Source organism: Sparus aurata, chromosome 9 (assembly GCF_900880675.1).
Source record: "Sparus aurata chromosome 9, fSpaAur1.1, whole genome shotgun sequence".
Classification (NCBI taxonomy): domain Eukaryota; kingdom Metazoa; phylum Chordata; class Actinopteri; order Spariformes; family Sparidae; genus Sparus; species Sparus aurata.
In genome coordinates this window covers 36,227,824-36,247,099 of record NC_044195.1, presented here as the reverse complement: position 1 = coordinate 36,247,099, position 19,276 = coordinate 36,227,824, and the positions used below count along the sequence as shown (strand labels likewise).

The following is a 19,276-nucleotide window of genomic DNA, read 5'->3' as shown; positions in this document are numbered from 1 at the left end:
GGAAAGTTAATGTTTTCAAAGTGGAAGTACAGACACGACTTTAATCTCTTTTGTCCACGTCCGTTGTAAACAACTCTGATCTAATGAATCATCTCTCAGCAGCACACGCTTCTACAAAACACAATAGTTACTTTTCCTGGTAACTAATTACTTTTATAGTGGAGTAATTCTGTTACTGACTCAGTTACTTTTTGGGAGAAGTAACTATAACTAATTACTTTTTAAAAGTAACGTGCCCAACACTGATCATAACATCAGCATTAAAAACGTAAGATGAGGATTTTAAAAATTGTTACCATCAAACTGTTATATTAGAATTAAAAAGTATAAAGGAAGAAAGAAAAGTAACAATTTTATCATGTTGCTGATGTTGAGCTGTGTTGTGTTATAACATGTTGTGTGTTGTGTTGTGTTGCAGGCGGCCTGTGTTGTGTTATAACATGTTGTGTGTTGTGTTGTGTTGCAGGCGGCCTGTGTTGTGTTATAACATGTTGTGTGTTGTGTGTGTTGCAGGCGGCCTGTGTTGTGTTATAACATGTTGTGTGTTGTGTGTGTTGCAGGCGGCCTGTGTTGTGTTATAACATGTTGTGTGTTGTTTTGTGTTATAACATGTTGTGTGTTGTGTTGTGTTGCAGGCGGCCTGTGTTGTGTTATAACATGTTGTGTGTTGTGTGTGTTGCAGGCGGCCTGTGTTGTGTTATAACATGTTGTGTGTTGTGTGTGTTGCAGGCGGCCTGTGTTGTGTTATAACATGTTGTGTGTTGTGTTGTGTTGCAGGCGGCCTGTGTTGTGTTATAACATGTTGTGTGTTGTTTTGTGTTATAACATGTTGTGTGTTGTGTTGTGTTGCAGGCGGCCTGTGTTGTGTTATAACATGTTGTGTGTTGTGTTGTGTTGCAGGCGGCCTGTGTTGTGTTATAACATGTTGTGTGTTGTGTGTGTTGCAGGCGGCCAGTGTTGTGTTATAACATGTTGTGTGTTGTGTTGTGTTGCAGGCGGCCTGTGTTGTGTTATAACATGTTGTGTGTTGTGTTGTGTTGCAGGCGGCCTGTGTTGTGTTATAACATGTTGTGTGTTGTGTTGTGTTGCAGGCGGCCTGTGTTGTGTTATAACATGTTGTGTGTTGTGTTGCAGGCGGCCTGTGTTGTGTTATAACATGTTGTGTGTTGTGTTGTGTTATAACATGTTGTGTGTTGTTTTGTGTTATAACATGTTGTGTGTTGTGTGTGTTGCAGGCAGCCTGTGTTGTGTTATAACATGTTGTGTGTTGTGTTGTGTTGCAGGCGGCCTGTGTTTGTGTTATAACATGTTGTGTGTTGTGTTGTGTTGCAGGCGGCCTGTGTTGTGTTATAACATGTTGTGTGTTGTGTTGTGTTGCAGGCGGCCTGTGTTGTGTTATAACATGTTGTGTGTTGTGTTATAACATGTTGTGTGTTGTGTGTGTTGCAGGCGGCCTGTGTTGTGTTATAACATGTTGTGTGTTGTGTTGTGTTGCAGGAGGCCTGTGTTGTGTTATAACATGTTGTGTGTTGTGTTGTGTTGCAGGCGGCCTGTGTTGTGTTATAACATGTTGTGTGTTGTGTTGTGTTGTGTTGCAGGCGGCCTGTGTTGTGTTATAACATGTTGTGTGTTGTGTTGCAGGCGGCCTGTGTTGTGTTATAACATGTTGTGTGTTGTGTTGTGTTATAACATGTTGTGTGTTGTTTTGTGTTATAACATGTTGTGTGTTGTGTGTGTTGCAGGCAGCCTGTGTTGTGTTATAACATGTTGTGTGTTGTGTTGTGTTGCAGGCGGCCTGTGTTGTGTTATAACATGTTGTGTGTTGTGTTGTGTTGCAGGCGGCCTGTGTTGTGTTATAACATGTTGTGTGTTGTGTTGTGTTGCAGGCGGCCTGTGTTGTGTTATAACATGTTGTGTGTTGTGTTGTGTTGCAGGCGGCCTGTGTTGTGTTATAACATGTTGTGTGTTGTGTTGTGTTGCAGGCGGCCTGTGTTGTGTTATAACATGTTGTGTGTTGTGTTGTGTTGCAGGCGGCCTGTGCTCTCTGACCATAGACAAAGCGCTGCCGGAGGATGAAGGACAGTATAAGTGCCGAGCGGAGGCGGCGGCAGGCAGAGCGGAGTGCTGCTGCACCGTGCTGGTCGACGGTGAGATCCTCAGTGTTTTCTACACAAATGTTCTTGTTGTTTGCAGAGATGATGCGAGTTCTGTGGGTTGTTCTGTTTCCAGATGATGATAAATAACATTTAAAACTCATGAATAGTTACACCAGTTATCACCTTCATCCTGCTGAAGACAAAACGCCACCAGACTCCATTCAAACATCTGCAGTTTTAATCTGTGATCACAACATGTGGATAGTTGACCTTTATGTCAACGTGTTCAGTTTCATCTTTCAGTCTGTTTTCTGCCTCCTCCTCCTCCTGCTCCTCCTGCTCCAGCTCCTCCTGCTCCTCCCCCTCCTCCTCCTTGTTCTCATCCTTCTCCTCCTCATTTCCCAGAATTCCTCAGGAGTCTCTGTTTAACTGGAGTTTCCTGTAATTAGAATATATCAACACAAACAGTAATTATCAGCAGTCTCGGAAACATGTAGCGTCAGCTGAGGCTGAGTCCAGCTGAGGCTGAGTCCAGCTGAGGCTGAATCCAGCTGAGGCTGAATCTAGCTGAGGCTGAGTCCAGCTGAGGCTGAGTCCAGCTGAGGCTGAGTCCAGCTGAGGCTGAATCCAGCTGAGGCTGAATCTAGCTGAGGCTGAGTCCAGCTGAGGCTGAGTCCAGCTGAGGCTGAATCCAGCTGAGGCTGAGTCCAGCTGAGGCTGAGTCCAGCTGAGGCTGAGTCCAGCTGAGGCTGAATCCAGCTGAGGCTGAATCCAGTCACCTCCCACTGAAAATGTGATGTATGAAGTAATGAAAGTGAAACCGTCTTTTGTCACATTCAGGATATTATTATATAGATTATTAAATCAGACCTCGTCATACTGACACTGACTGGACTGTTTGTACATTTAGTTAAATGTTAGAACTCTTGTGACCCGTCGATCCTTCAGAACGTTTTGTAAATTATATTGAAGATCTGTTTCTGTACTAATGTCTGTTTCTCATTGGAAACAATAACCTCAGACACAAACGTCACATGTTGTCACAGTTCTGTAAAGTTTCCTGATTTCTGATCAGCTCAGATTTAAATTTGCTGTTTGAAAAACACTCGACTTTTCAGTTTGCTCCAAACTAAACTTCAGCGGTTGATGTGTACAGTATGAAGACATCATAAACTCCTCTCTCTCTCTCTCTCTCGCCCTCCTGCAGACCCGACTGAAAACTCTCCGGCTGACAAGAAGTCCAAGAAGGCGACTCCGACCTCCGAGAGTGAGTTTCCAAAATATGCAGCAGCCTCCTTCCTTTTGTCCCAATAAGGAGCTGCAGGCTGGGATCACTGGTTCCCACACACACACACACACACACACACACACAGGCTTCTATTTTAAAGCATCTGTGTGTATCATTGGAACCATCACTGTCAGATTATTATTCCCTCCTCGATAACGCTGCTTTCTTCTCCATGTTAAGACCACGTTTCCCATCAGCCCCGCTGCACACTCCCCCCCCCCCGGCTTCATCGTTGGTCAGTGGAAACAAAAACACAGAATTCTCTGACAGATTTTCAAATGCACCAAATCCAAGCTTACATGGTCGTGATGACACATGATGACAGCAGCAGTTACACTATATCATACTGAATCATCGGATTGATTAACTGTGACTGTCTCTGAGCCTCCACACTCAGCTGTGAGTGTCTCTGAGCCTCCACGCTCAGCTGTGAGTGTCTCTGAGCCTCCACGCTCAGCTGTGAGTGTCTCTGAGCCTCCACGCTCAGCTGTGAGTGTCTCTGAGCCTCCACGCTCAGCTGTGAGTGTCTCTGAGCCTCCACGCTCAGCTGTGAGTGTCTCTGAGCCTCCACACTCAGCTGTGGGTGTCTCTAAGCCTCCACACTCAGCTGTGAGTGTCTCTGAGCCTCCACGCTCAGCTGTGAGTGTCTCTGAGCCTCCACGCTCAGCTGTGAGTGTCTCTGAGCCTCCACGCTCAGCTGTGAGTGTCTCTGAGCCTCCACGCTCAGCTGTGAGTGTCTCTGAGCCTCCACGCTCAGCTGTGAAGCTGAGCCTCCACGCTCAGCTGTGAGTGTCTCTGAGCCTCCACGCTCAGCTGTGAGTGTCTCTGAGCCTCCACGCTCAGCTGTGAGTGTCTCTGAGCCTCCACGCTCAGCTGTGAGTGTCTCTGAGCCTCCACGCTCAGCTGTGAGTGTCTCTGAGCCTCCACGCTCAGCTGTGACTGTCTCTGAGCCTCCACGCTCAGCTGTGACTGTCTCTGAGCCTCCACGCTCAGCTGTGGGTGTCTCTGAGCCTCCACGCTCAGCTGTGAGTGTCTCTGAGCCTCCACGCTCAGCTGTGGGTGTCTCTGAGCCTCCACGCTCAGCTGTGACTGTCTCTGAGCCTCCACGCTCAGCTGTGAGTGTCTCTGAGCCTCCACGCTCAGCTGTGGGTGTCTCTGAGCCTCCACGCTCAGCTGTGAGTGTCTCTGAGCCTCCACACTCAGCTGTGACTGTCTCTGAGCCTCCACGCTCAGCTGTGAGTGTCCTCAGGTGTTGTGTTGGTCTGTGACTGACGAGACGTCCTCACTTCAGTTGTCTCAGGTTGATGATGTCACCGGTGCTTTGTGTCAGTGTATGGCCTGAAGTGAATTCTAACCTGCACAAATCGTTGTTATTTACATTATTATTGCCTAGCTAACTTCCTGTTTAGCTTCCAGCTAACTTGAATAGAGATACAATGATCACATTGTGAATGTTAGTGGAGACGGTGCTGAGTGGCGCTTCAAAAATGGATCCACTGTTTAACAGACACTTCTTCAGTTTTAGCTTCAGAGAAAAGGTTTTTGGGCCTCAGTGCATCAGGTGATGATGTAATGACACAGTTTGACCACGCTGAGCACTCCTCATGGTGGCTCGTCCTGCAGGTGTGAACCTCTCAGACCGTTCAGCTCTGACATGCTTCATCATTCAGTCCTGAAACAACAACGTGTCATTCTTTTTTGCCTGATCAGGCAGATGAGCTGCTAGATTCAGCTGCCCAACGCAGCGTTTGACTCATCCTGACCAAACAAGTCATGTGTTGTTGAGCCTCCATATGAATAATCCATCATAAATCAAGATATTGAACTTCTCTGCAGCGTCAGGATCAGCCAATACACAGGGTACTGTGTCATTTCCTGCTGTCCTCTGATTGGTCGCTCTGCAGTCTTGGGTTGTAGCTGGAGTCATGTTTAGGGACATTTATCGTGATAAAAACCTGTTGGATGTATTTGACAGTTAGTCCACTCACCACTCTAACAGTGGAGCACCTCCACACTCTGCTGTGATCTCTGGTTTTATTGATTAGCTCGGTGTGCATCATGTGTGTCCTGCTGGACAGAATGTGTAACGTTCTGTCTGCAGCTGAACTTCCTGTTTGATCTGTTTCATGTTTTCTACCATCAGTGACAGTTTAACAGTTTACAGACAGCACGGAGTCAGTCTGTCCTCCGCTGCTCTTATCTTTATGATCCAGCTCCTAATCCTTCCTGTGTGCGTGTGTGTGTGTGTGTGTGCGTGCGTGTGTGCGTGCGTGCGTGTGTGTGTGTGTGTGACATGCTCACCAGTGACCTGGTTGTGATGGCACCATGGAGTCTCTGAAGCCTGAGACCTGGTCAGGAGGTTCAGAGCCCCACATGATATAATATTGATCTGTGTAGCAGAGAGACGGATCATCAGGAGGTCGTCCTGGATCAGACGGTTGGAAACACACAGTTTGTCCTGTTGTACAGTATTTGGTTTGTAAATGTCTGTTGGACGTGCAGTGAAGAGGAGGTGTAGAGAGCAAGGCATTCTGGGAGTTTAGGTACAGCTAGCCTGCTGTAGATCAGGACACTCCGGGTGGTTGTATGTTGGTTCCATTTTTGTGATCAGTACACCACAATCCGCTCAGTGTAGCTTTAATTAGCTTCGGTAGCAGCGTTGGCTAACGTCAGGCTCCATGTGATCTGTTACATTTTTAGGCATTCCATTTTATCCAGTCAAACTGAACATATCAGCTCGTCCCAGCCGTCTGTTAGACCCCGCCCTCAAACAGTGATTGTCCAATCACAGCTTAGCAAAGTAACGAGTGACATAAGTCGTCATGGTGATTGTCTCTAAACAAAGAGAAATTAATAAAACAAAAAACAAAAGAAAAGTCTGTTTATCCTCTCTGATGTAAGACGCTAATGTTAGCATGTCCAGCTAACTAACTGCAGTATTACTTTCAAAGACAATTAGCAATCAGTAGCTAACTATGCTAGCTATGTTAGTTTGTTATGTCACTGTGTGGGGCCCTCTCCTCTCCTCTCCTCTGATTGGTTTGTTCTGGTTGCATTGTTTGGATTGGTTATCTGAAGGTATGATCGACTGGTTAGGTGTAGAGTGAGAAGATCAGATTAGAAACCAATCAGAGGCAGTTTGGACAGTGACGTTGTATTAAAGATGGACACCTGTTGGAGGCGGAGCCTCGTTCATTCCTTTGAAACCAACAAAGTTCCACTTCCTGTTGATAAGAACACTCTTCAGTCTTGAGCGGCTCAGATGGTGTGAGCACGAAAGACTTCCACTGACTGAGCTGTCTCGTCTCGTCAGCTAACTTCCTGTTTAGCACCCAGCTAACTTCCTGTTTAGTGCCGGCTAACTTCCTGTTTAGCTTCCAGCTAACTTGAATAGAGATACAATAAGTTAACCATGCAGCTCTCCTGGACTTTCTGAATGTTACTGGACTGAATGGTTCCAGTTCTGACGGCGATGAGTCGTGTCTCTACGGTCGTGCTGCTCAAAAAATGTATCAGATGTTTTACAGACTCTTCTTTCACAACGTTAGCTTCAGAGGAAAAGTGTTTTGGGCCTCGGTGCATCAGTGAGGATGTAATTGCACAGTTTGACCACGATGAAAACTGTTCAGAACCCAGAGCTTGAATTTGGACTGGTTGTAGCTTCACCATCCTGGGAAAAAAATATCCCCTCCTGGATGGTGTCAGAATTTCGGCTAATGTTCGTGGCGGCTCTGTCCTGATCCTTTTGATCCGAGTTCATTAAACAGGAAACAATAAAAACTTGTTCAGTTTTTCTTCATTAGTTAAATCTGCTGCAACAAAATGAACAGTTTCTGTGTAGAAGAGTTTAGTTTTGAGATATTTTAGTGTATTAATGTTAAATCTGCTGTTTTCACTGTGAACTGATGGTTAAGGTGGGTGGGGCTTCGTTAACTGTAATCTCGTCAGGCTGCTGTGGGAGACTTTAACCGAACAGTTGCCCTCCGATGGACTCGTCTGCTGGATGTTGGTGTCTGATCAACAGTTTCACTTCTTCAGGCCAGTAAAAATGTTAAAACAAGAAGAGAAATGAGTCTTTGGTTAAACTGATCATCAGCCAAAAATGTTGAGAATGTGTGTGCGTGTGTGCGTGTGTGCGTGCGTGCGTGCGTGCGTGTGTGTGCGTGCGTGTGTGTGTGCGTGTGCGTGCGTGTGCGTGCGTGCGTGCGTGCGTGCGTGCGTGCGTGTGTGTGTGTGTGTGTGTGTGTGTGTGCGTGTGCGTGTGTGTGCGTGTGCGCGTGTGTGCGTGCGTGCGTGCGTGTGTGCGTGCGTGCGTGCGTGCGTGTGTGTGTGTGTGTGTGTGTGTGTGCGTGCGTGCGTGCGTGTGTGTGTGTGTGTGGGGTGGGGACTGGTTTGCCTCTCTGGAGCTGCTGGAGGTGTTTGAAGATGGATGTTCTGCCTGCTGACTACCAATGTGAGCTCATTAACAATGGCAGGTTTTAGATCCGGGTTTGATTAAAACAGCCAGATGTTAGTGTCAGCTAGCTGTTAGCAAAACTTCCCCCAGCTGTTAACATAATGTAGCTTGGTTTGCATGTCCGACGGTCCCTCCACCATCTCAAAGCATTCTGTAGCCTTAATGCAGGAACACACCGGCCCAGCAGATTCTCTGATTGGTTGTGTGCCAGCTGTATGACCATTCTGATTGTCAGTGTGCTAGCGAATCAGCGAGTGTGTGGGAGGAGTGGAATACTGTGTGCGCTATGTTTTTCTATGCACTCAGTTCCGTCATTTCCTGTTTTCATGTAGCTCCACCTGCTTATTGCATCCCACGCGAGCGCAGAGCGTACACGCTGCTGTGGAGCTGGCAGAACGTCGAAGCGCTGTGTTTTCTGCTGAACGGGTCAGACGAGAGGCAACAGAGTGGTCCGATAAAGGCAGCTGGCTGTTGGTTTGAGTCTCGGCGGTGTGTGGGGGCCTTTAGCATCGTGAATTTCTTTTTTCTTTTCTTTTGGTGGAGCTAGGCTAACAATTACCCCTGCTTCCAGTCTTTATGCTAAGCTAAGCTAAAATCAGCCCAGAATAACACCAGGTAATTACAAAAAGCTAAAATAATGTTTTTGTAGTTATCTTTTACTGATAAAATATTTTGTTGTCTGTGCTAACTGTTTTTTTACTACACTGGCTAGCAGTTTCCCCCTCCTTCCAGTCTTTGTGCTAAGCTAGGCTAAACACAACGTACCAGTAATATACAGAAAGATAAAACAATGACCTATATGCTAACTTTTGTTTGTAGATATTTAACATTTTCTTGTTGGTTGCTACACTGGCTAGCAGTTTCCTTCTTTTCCCAGTCTTTGTGCTAAGCTAGGCTAACATTTTGTGGCTACCATAGAAGGCTAATCTGATCTTATTCTGAAACACCAACAGAGAACAAGATAAACTCAAACGTTCTCCAAGTCAACAAATCACAACATCAGACAAAAACAAAACAGAAACATTTGTGACTTCTCTTAACTTTGTTCCACCTGAACCGAATGTAACAGACATAGAGAAGAGGAGGAGGAGGAGGAGGAGGAGGAGGAGGAGGAGGAGGGAAGGAGGAGGAGGAGAGAGGAGGAGGAGGGGAGAGAGGAGGAGGAGGGAGGAGAGGGGGGATGTTCTGGTATAAAACGGTTGAGAGCTCTTCGTGGCTCGTCTCCAGCACTTCCATTTAAGGTCTGGTTTGCTGACTCTGAGTCTGTCCTCTCAGACGTTGTTTTACTTCACACCGCAGATTAAAACTCGGAGCGTCTCCAGCGAAGCAGCTCCTTTTAAGAAGCTCCTCGTCCTCCTGAGCCTCCACACACACCCTGTCCCTCTGGAACAAAGAGCTTTCATGGCACCAGAACGATCTGATTGATCTGTGAAGGTGGAGAATTGATCTCCTGAGTTGTTGAGCTGCAGTCAGAGCTGCACAGATCAGCTGATTCTGATCATAACATGATTTACACATGAGGTTGTGCTGGATGAGAGCGAGCATCCAGGCTAACAGTGACGATGCTAATGTGCAGTTGCTAACAGTGAAGATGTTCAGCAGCTATCAGTTGTTAACTATTTAATTAATCAGCAAACTGATCATAGTTCTGATATCAGCTGGTTCTGATACCAGCTGGTTCTGATATCAGCTGGCTCTGATATCAGCTGGTTCTGATGGAGCTGTCGGGTTCTTGGTTTGTTGATGGTCCAGTGAAGAGAATCACAGTGTGTTCACACACACACGTTCACAGATGTTTGGTTCAGCGTGCTGCCATCAGAACTCTGAATACTGTTCCCACCTCACTATTGGTTTGCTGTCACTCATATTAGAAACCCTCCACAGCAGAGAGCCAATCAGAGTGCAGCTCTGACAGTCAGGTGACCCTGCACAGGACAGAAGCTGATTCAGTGTCGGCCCGTCTGACACACAGAGGTCCACAAATCAAACGCTCCTTAAGCTGCTAGCAAATAGTTGGTGTCGACCCAGAGAGGGGATGGTGTGTGTGTGTGTGTGTGTGTGTGTGTGTCTGTGTGTGTGTGTGTGTGTGTGTGTGTGTGTGTGTGTGTGTGTGTGTGTGTGTGTCTGTGTGTGTCAGGTCAGGATCATACCAGACATGATGTATAAATATATATTTCTGTTGCCATGGAAACAGAATGTCAGGTTTGTTTGTGATGTCTGGTCCAATCAGTGATCAGATCCACTGAGAACAGGAAGTCACATGACTCTAATAAAGACACTTTATAGTTTGAACACTTTGATTTGTGTTCAGATCAATAACCAGGTGAACACATGAACACGTGTACCGGTGCTGGTAGCTTCTCTGGACAGCGCCAGGCTAGCTGTTTCCCTCCGTTTCCAGTCTTTATGCTAAGCTAAGCTAACCAGCTGCTGGCTGATGTTTCTGTTTTAATTTGATACTTATTTCTATTACAATAATAAAATAAATAAGGGAAACATAATAAGTGAAGCCTGAACTGCAAATGTTACTTTTGTCAGAAAAATAAAAACATATTTAATAAAGTCCTCGGTACATTAGATAAATGTAGTGGAGTATGCTGAAGTGGACTACTTGAGTAAATGTACTCAGTTACTTCTCTCCACTGCTCGTTCAGTTTCTTCTTCTGTGGTCAGAATAAACAGCTCCAGGAACAGTGTCCTGCATCCTGAGCAGCTATTTTTAGAATGACCGTATATGGTCATCAGAGACACTCACATTCTTCTTCTTCTTCTTCTTCTTCTGAGCGTGAAGACGAGGACGCACATCCTGTCCTCGTCCTCAGACTGCTCTGAGAACAGCCGTCAGGAACGTTTGTTTTATTTTCAGGCTGTGACTTCAGGACGCGTCCAGGTGACTCGAGGTCACTGATGTGTCAGCGTCAGCTCAGGAACGTTAATGTTACACATGAATATAATGAGGCCATGTTGTCTGACAGCAGCCTGTCGCTCATTAACAGTTCAGTTTGAAGTCTTCGGTTCTGTCGGACCTCCACACATGAAAATGTTCCAGATATCAGAAAAGGAGCCTTCTGCGTATTTTATCTGAATCATAAAAGAATAAACAAACAAAGTCGTACAGAACGAACACGGCACAACACAAACTGTTCCGTGTTTTTATCTGTTTACTGCTTTTACAATATCCACTGCAACTTTTCCTTTGATGAGTCTCAATATCATATAATATATCATCTATATATATCATCTATATATATATGATATTGTTCCTTTTAGTGAGTTTTATATTGTAGTTTTGTAGTTCCAGTTGTCAGAATGAGTCTGTTTCTGTTGTCGTGTGTTTGTCAGAGTTTTCTCCTTTTACACTTTATATTCTTTATTCTGTGATTTCGATGGATCTCTGGTAAAATCATTGACTCTGAGGTTCATTCATTTGTATCTGATCTGATGTTTGAGTGTTTATGACTTTGTACTTCCAGCTCAGTAATCATGTTGGTTAGTTATTGATCGTCTGTTCTGTAGAGATGATCAGTGATTATTAATAACTGTGTTATTGAACAGTAAACAGTTTGAGGAATCGTCTCCTGAGACTCAGAAATATGTTGTTGCTTAGATCGGCAGAACGTCCTTGTTGCCGTGGTGACAGCTGGTCCTGTCAGAGTGATGTCACAGGTTTGATTCTGGGTTTTTGTGTTTCAGGTGAAGCCAGAATAAAGAAACCGACCACCAAGACTCCTCCCAAGCAAGGTGACACACTCACACCTGCTCCTGGACTCCTCAGTGGATCACATTAACTAGTACTTATTGATTATTGATTATTGATGTGTGTGTGCAGCTCTGCCTCCTCAGATCCTTCAGTTCCCAGAGGACATGAAGATCCTGGCGGGCGAGAAGGTGGAGATCCTCTGCAAGTTCTCTGGAGCTCCGCCCATCAGCTGCACCTGGCTGAAGTTCAGGAAACCAGTGAGAGAGACACACACACACACACACACACACACACACACACACACAGATTACCTGATGTCTAACCTGAGCTGCATCATTGATCTGTGTGATCAGATCCAGGAGGGCTCGTCTGATATCTCCATCGAGAGCTGTGACAGCAGCAGTAAACTGACCATCTCCAGCGGGCAGCAGGAGCACTGCGGCTGCTACACCATCGAGCTGAGGAACAGCTACGGCCTCCGACAGGCCGCGCTCAACCTCACCATCGTCGGTAGGAAACATCTGTCACATCTGCAGCCACAGTGCCACACTGATGAGGTGTCAGCAGACGGAGATCAGACCGGCTGCAGGCGCACGCCTTTTATGGACACACTCTTGTTGTGAAGTTATAAACAGTGTGTTAACACACACTCGTCAGTATTAAAGGAGCCGTTCACCCAAAAAGTCAAATTCAGTCATAATCCCCTGAACAGAGCTGCAGCGCTCTGCTGAGCAGCTGAAGGAGCTGAGACCTGATTTAGATGATCAGATGTCTGCTGAGATCACTGCCTCATCTGAGATGTTAATGAAGTGTGCTAACACTTCAGACGGCTTGATGCTAACACTGTTAGCTCAGCAGCTGCAGTGAAGACTTCCGCCTGGTCTCAGATCAGTCGGGGGTCTCTGACGTCTCCGGCTCCTTCAGCTGTTGACGAGACGCTGTTCTGTGTTCGTGTGAAGCGAGTCGATGAAGAACTGTTCTTTGAACCTTTTATGGTAAAATCATGAACAGACATTTTGTCTGTGTTGTATAATCCCACCCTCAGGAGACGAACCCTGCAGGTTTTAGCTCTGAAGTGTTCTCAGTTCACCTGGTTGACCTTTAACCCCCCTCAGATAAACCCGACCCTCCGGCAAAGGTCCCTGCAGCCTCAGACATCCGGCGGGCCAGTCTGACTCTGTCATGGTACGGGCCCACCTACGATGGCGGCAGCGCCGTGCAGTCCTACAACCTGGAGATCTGGGACTCAGTGGAGCCGCAGTGGAAACACCTGGTGTCCTGCAACAGCACCTCCTATAACGTCCAGGTGAGTCATCAGCCAGCCCATAAGCAACAAGATCTCATCCTGATTGTTCAAATGAACAGTTTGAGCTTTAAACAACGTGTCTGTCCGCTTTCAGAACCTTCTCCCGGAGCGTCAGTATAAGTTCCGTGTTCGGGCAGAGAACATCTACGGAGTCGGAGAGCCGAGTGCTGAATCTGAGCCCGTGACTGTCGGACTGGTGGACGACGGTGAGCAAACCTCTGAACCCTCCAGACTGAAGCAGCTGAGTGGACTCGGCTGCAGTGAATGTTGTGACGTTAACCTGAGATGTGACTGAACTAAACTGACTAACTGAACTAACTCTGCTGCGTCTGTTCGTCTGACAGACAACCTGGAGGAGGGCGAGGAAGAGGACGACGGTACGACGCGCACACTTCCCGTTTACTGATTAACCACCGCACACATTAACACACAACAGGAAGACAATAACACAACATCAATTAACACAACTTAAAGTCATTTTAATTAAAACATATAGATTGTAGAAAGATGCAGAATAAAAGTCTGTTCTGTAAAAACTTGTTCTGATTGCGGATCAGCGATTTCTGAATGTTTGTATTGATTATGTGTCGTCAGCACACTGCTGCCCTGATGTTAGCTAGCAAGTGTTAGCAACATTAACTTGAGCTAGCATTAGCAACACACGATGAAATAACATGCATGACATCACACGACACAGCATGACATCATCGTTCGTCCAGTGACCTCTGACCTCTGTGCCTCAGACTCAGAGAAGGAGCCGGACTACAGAGACGTGACCATCAGGACAGACGTGAAGGTGAAGGAGCTGTACGACGTGGAGGAGAGGCTGGGAACGTAAGGCTCCACCCACACTCACCCACAATGCACCTCTGCCTTTGTCTGTTTAGACAAAGGTATGAGTTCATGAAGATGTAGCTTGTGATGAGTCAAAGCTACGCTGCACTCCGGAGGCTGTAACGGAATATCTGGTCCCTTAAACAAAGAAGTGTCATTTCTGTGAGCAGTCTATGTGAAGTTATCAGTACACAAACCAGCTAGCAACACAGCTGTTAGCTGGACATTCATTGTTTTGAGGAATAACAAATGAACGTTAGTACTTCAGTGAATCTGTAGTTTTTCATCAGTATTATTTGAAGTCATTATTCTGTGATTGTCATCCTGTAGTGTTCAGGAAACGTTTCCCAGGAGGATTTAGTTTCTGATCACTTCTGTTTCTACACTTGGAGAGTTTTAATCCTGCTTTGTGTTTGTGCGACAGGGGGAAGTTCGGTCAGGTCTTTAAACTGGTGGAGAAGGCAACGAAGAAGGTTTGGGCGGGGAAGTTCATCAAGGCGTACTCAGCGAAGGAGAAGGAGAACGTCCGGCAGGAGATCGGCATCATGAACAGCCTCCATCACCCCAAACTGGTCCAGTGTATCGACGCCTTCGAGGGCAAGTCTGACATCGTCATGGTCCTGGAGATGTACGTAGTGTTTCATCCTTTACCTCCTGGTTCCATACGATTAAAATCACAACGTTCACTGAGCTGTGGCGCTGACGAGGCTCCTCCAAGTGTCTGCTGACTGACTGGCTGGATGTCACTGCAGCAGGTCACATCATGCGCATCGCTAACACTGAAGTCCTGCTCACACCAGGAAGAGTCACAGAAAAATTCATCTGCAGTCTTTGTGAAATACTGAACCAGCTGGAGAGGTGTGTTGATGTGGTGATGACTCACAGGTGGTGAGGTCAGCCACTTTATCAGCCAACTTGAATACAGTTGTCCATCTCCCTCTTCTTCCGTCTCATCATAGTTAGGGGGCCAAGCCCTCGGACCAGCGGTGCGAGGAACCCTGTAATCGTTAGGATTTTTATTTTTATTTTTCTCCGGCTAAAAGTGGTGCTGCAGGCTAAACCGTGCAAGGGAGGGCGGTGCAATCTGGAGGGTTGGTCCAGACTCCTGCGAATATCTCAGACACAAAAAACTACATATATCCGCCTGCAGGGGGCGCTATAACCTAGGCCAACACGTTTTTGCCTATAACTCCCAAACCGTATGTCGCACATTCAAAAACCTTGTATCCCCAGATTCCCTGAATGGAGCTGAATCACTTTGCGATTGGCCACGCCCACTTCCAGTTAGAAAGTTTTTTTGCAAAATCGCAAAAACTGGAAAACCTACTTTTTCGAACTCCTCCTTGGGATTTTGTCCGATCTGCGTGAAACTTGGCACGTACACTCTTCAGCTGGACCTGATCTAAAGTTATCAAAAGAATTTTGCTCGGTCAAAAAATGCGCAAATTATTAACAAACAAATTTCTGTAGCTAGTTATAAAAATGTAAACTGTTTGATATCTCGGTCAAACTAAATGCTATTAACACCAAATTTGAGATCCTTGGTTGCCATGACACTGGGAAGGGATGAGCCCAATTTGGCGAATTTTTGCCACTAGGTGGTGCTAAAAATATGGGAAGTTTATATCTCTTGAACAGCTACATCGATTTTTACCAAATTTGGTCGGTATGATGTAGGGCCAATCCTGACGCCATATCTTGAAGGTGGTCATGACTGGTCAATGTGGGCGTGGCTTATTACAACAAATTCAAATCGGCACACACTCAGCCTTTTGCACTTCCAGTGCACTTCCCATTACAGCGAATACCACGGCTCAGACGTTGGCCTGTTTCTTCACTTTTGCCCCGAGCCCGTCATCCTTTGGGGATAACTTCGGTGGGCTCTGCGGTGTGCGGGAGGGCTTGACCCGTTCTTAACTGCTTGCAGTTCTAGTTCCTTTTTTCTTTGCAAAGTAGCTCTCCGAAGACGTCTGTTCTCCACTAATTTCAGCTCGCTGGAGAACTTAAGCCTCAAGCTAACAGGTGAAACACACGAGATGTAAAATGTTCAGTGATCTTTGGAGGTGTAACTAAGAACTGATCCTGCAGCCTGGAAGGACGGAGCTCCGTCTGTAAAGTGATGATGTGGAACATCTGTGTGAAGAACATTAGTGGTTTTATTGTGAAGTATAAAGCAGCAGCTGCTCGTCTCTGAGCACGTCGATGTGCAAACAGAGACAAATGTTTGTGCTCGGAAAATCATTTTCTGGCCAACTATGATTGGAATCTGAGATCAGCTATTTCCTGTCTGCTAAATTTAGAGCTGAAGGCAGTGATGGACGGATGGCACCACACACACACACACACACACACAGTAGCAGAACTCTTTGTGCTTCTTGGTGTGAGGAGACGAACAGCAGCTCACAGCCTCAGAGTTTCAGTTTGTAGAGCTGAGACGGAGGACAAACTGTAAAATATCTACCAACGTGATAAAATCTGGAAAAACATCCACACAGATGGAAAACAGGAAGGAAGTTGTTTACATTCAGACTCTTATTTTGGTAGGGTGTCAGATAACAGTTGAGTGTAAGCAGAGAACAGACTTTGTGTCAGTTTGAGTCCAGCAGACCCTGATCACGACTCTCTTCCCTCTCTGAGGCCGCGGCTGAGCTCCTGTCACAGTGATGAAACACTAAAAAAGAAAAACTAACTTCTGCAGTTTGAAGGCGCTGCTGGCCGTCGCCATGGTAACTACAGTGGTGGACCGCCTGCAGCCGGAGCGGTAACGTCTCCTGTAAGTTGTCATGGTAACACGGTGTGTTTGTCCCGTAGGATCTCGGGCGGCGAGCTCTTCGAGCGGATCATCGACGAGGACTTTGAGCTGACGGAGAGAGAGGTGATCAAATACATGCTGCAGATCATCGACGGGGTGAACTTCATCCACAAGCAGGGCATCGTGCACCTGGACCTCAAACCAGAGAACATCATGTGTGTCAACAAGATGGGCAGCAAGATCAAACTCATCGACTTCGGCCTCGCCAGGCGACTAGGTAACCACCGTTAGCATTTTAGCTAACAAGTTTATTAACATGATAAAGTGAGCATTTAGCCGACCGACTGGAGATGTCCTGAAATGGCCGCCCTAACAGCTATTCTTTATTGATCCCCTAATCGATTGATCGATGAATCTTTCTACTCTTTTTGACAGAAAGCGCAGGAACTCTGAAGGTTCTGTTCGGGACTCCAGAGTTTGTGGCTCCAGAAGTGATCAACTATGAAGCCATCAGTTACCCCACAGACATGTGGAGTATAGGAGTAATCTGTTACATCCTGTGAGTCTGTCGTCACTTCATCAAGCACCAGCCACTGATCACCTGCTGGGTTTGGTTTCGCCTAGCTTAGCTTCATTTAGCTTAGCGTCACCTAAACTAGCTAGCTTAATTTCATTGTTTATTTATAATTTCTCAGCTTCACGTTGGCTTCTTCTAGCTTAACGGCACGGAACGGAACGGAATTCGTTTAGCCTCACTCTTCCTTTTGCTTTGTGTATCCTAGCTTAGTGTAGTTCAGTCTGGTTGAGCCTGGTTCAGTCTGGTTCAGCCTGGTTCAGTCTGGTTCAGCCTGGTTCAGTTCAGCCTGGTTCAGTCTGGTTCAGCCTGGTTCAGTCTGGTTCAGTCTGGTTCAGCCTGGTTCAGCCTGGTTCAGTCTGGTTCAGTCTGGTTCAGCCTGGTTCAGTCTGGTTCAGTTCAGCCTGGTTCAGTCTGGTTCAGCCTGGTTCAGTCTGGTTCAGTCTGGTTCAGCCTGGTTCAGTCTGGTTCAGCCTGGTTCAGTCTGGTTCAGTTCAGTCTGGTTCAGTCTGGTTCAGTCTGGTTCAGCCTGGTTCAGTCTGGTTCAGCCTGGTTCAGTCTGGTTCAGTCTGGTTCAGTTCAGCCTGGTTCAGTCTGGTTCAGTCTGGTTGAGCCTGGTTCAGTCTGGTTCAGCCTGGTTCAGTCTGGTTCAGCCTGGTTCAGTCTGGCTCAGTCTGGTTCAGTTCAGCCTGGTTCAGTCTGGTTCAGTCTGGTTGAGCCTGGTTGAGCCTGGTTCAGTCTGGTTCAGCCTGGTTCAGTCTGGTTCAGTCTGGTTCAGTTCAGCCTGGTTCAGTCTGGTTGAGCCTGGTTCAGTCTGGTTCAGCCTGGTTCAGTCTGGTTCAGTCTGGTTGAGCCTGGTTGAGCCTGGTTCAGTCTGGTTCAGTCTGGTTCAGTTCAGCCTGGTTCAGTCTGGTTGAGCCTGGTTGAGCCTGGTTCAGTCTGGTTCAGGCTGGTTCAGCCTGGTTCAGCCTGGTTCAGTCTGGTTCAGTCTGGTTGAGCCTGGTTGAGCCCTGGTTCAGTCTGGTTGAGCCTGGCTCAGTCTGGTTCAGCCTGGTTCAGCCTGGTTCAGTCTGGTTGAGCCTGGTTTAGTCTGGTTCAGCCTGGTTCAGTCTGGTTGAGCCTGGTTCAGTCTGGTTGAGCCTGGTTCAGTCTGGTTCAGTCTGGTTCAGTCTGGTTCAGCCTGGTTCAGCCTGGCTCAGTCTGGTTCAGTCTGGTTCAGTCTGGCTCAGTCTGGTTCAGTCTGGTTCAGCCTGGTTCAGTCTGGTTCAGCCTGGCTCAGTCTGGTTCAGCCTGGCTCAGTCTGGCTCAGTCTGGTTCAGTCTGGTTCAGTCTGGCTCAGTCTGGTTCAGTCTGGTTCAGCCTGGTTCAGTCTGGTTCAGCCTGGCTCAGTCTGGCTCAGCCTGGCTCAGTCTGGTTCAGCCTGGTTCAGCCTGGCTCAGCCTGGTTCAGCCTGGCTCAGTCTGGTTCAGCCTGGCTCAGCCTGGTTCAGCCTGGCTCAGTCTGGTTCAGCCTGGCTCAGTCTGGTTGAGCCTGGTTCAGCCTGGTTCAGTCTGGTTCAGCCTGGCTCAGTCTGGTTCAGCCTGGCTCAGTCTGGTTCAGTCTGGTTCAGCCTGGCTCAGTCTGGTTCAGCCTGGTTCAGCCTGGTTCAGTCTGGCTCAGTCTGGTTCAGTTCAGTCTGTTTGCTGTCTTTAGGCTGAGCGGTTTGTCTCCTTTTATGGGCGACAACGACAACGAGACTCTGTCCAACGTCACCTCGGCCACCTGGGACTTTGAGGACGAGGCGTTTGATGAAATCTCTGACACGGCCAAAGACTTCATCACCAACCTGCTGAAGAAAGACATGAAGTAAGAAAACACACGAGACTTTATGAGTCAGACAACTCAGAAACACATCCTTCTCTCTGACATCACATCCTTCTCTCTGACATCACATCCTTCTCTCTGACATCACATCCTTCTCTCTGACATCACATCAGCGTTCAGTGTTTACGCTCTAAACCAGCAGGACTCAACGAAACACCAGCGTCTGTTAGACTGCAAGCTAGCACGTTAGCAGTTAGCTTGACTGCTAAATTTATCTAACCGACCCTGCTAGACCCTCAACGTGTGTGTGTGTGTGTGTGTGTGTGTGTGTGTGTGTGTGTGTGTGTGTGTGTGTGCGCGCGCGCGCGCGCAGGGCTCGGCTCACCTGTGCTCAGTGTTTTGAACACACCTGGCTGAAGCAGGACACCAACACCATGAAGACCAAGAAACTCTCCAAGGAGAGGATG

General features: G+C 47.1%; 1 protein-coding gene across 1 annotated transcript in view; it reads left to right on the top strand.

Moving 5' to 3' along the window:
- Positions 1–19,276, top strand: part of mylka (myosin, light chain kinase a) — a gene marked incomplete at its 3' end in the record, with an annotated part of 59,000 nt that extends 39,724 nt beyond the window's left edge. The window contains exons 19-32 of the mRNA XM_030429349.1: positions 2,031–2,147; positions 3,304–3,363; positions 11,534–11,581; positions 11,670–11,797; positions 11,894–12,050; positions 12,656–12,846; positions 12,941–13,052; positions 13,191–13,223; positions 13,590–13,680; positions 14,105–14,308; positions 16,492–16,709; positions 16,868–16,991; positions 18,699–18,851; positions 19,183–19,276. Of these exons, the coding sequence (XP_030285209.1) occupies positions 2,031–2,147; positions 3,304–3,363; positions 11,534–11,581; positions 11,670–11,797; positions 11,894–12,050; positions 12,656–12,846; positions 12,941–13,052; positions 13,191–13,223; positions 13,590–13,680; positions 14,105–14,308; positions 16,492–16,709; positions 16,868–16,991; positions 18,699–18,851; positions 19,183–19,276 (1,730 nt within the window). The remainder of the gene's footprint in view (positions 1–2,030; positions 2,148–3,303; positions 3,364–11,533; positions 11,582–11,669; positions 11,798–11,893; positions 12,051–12,655; positions 12,847–12,940; positions 13,053–13,190; positions 13,224–13,589; positions 13,681–14,104; positions 14,309–16,491; positions 16,710–16,867; positions 16,992–18,698; positions 18,852–19,182) is intronic.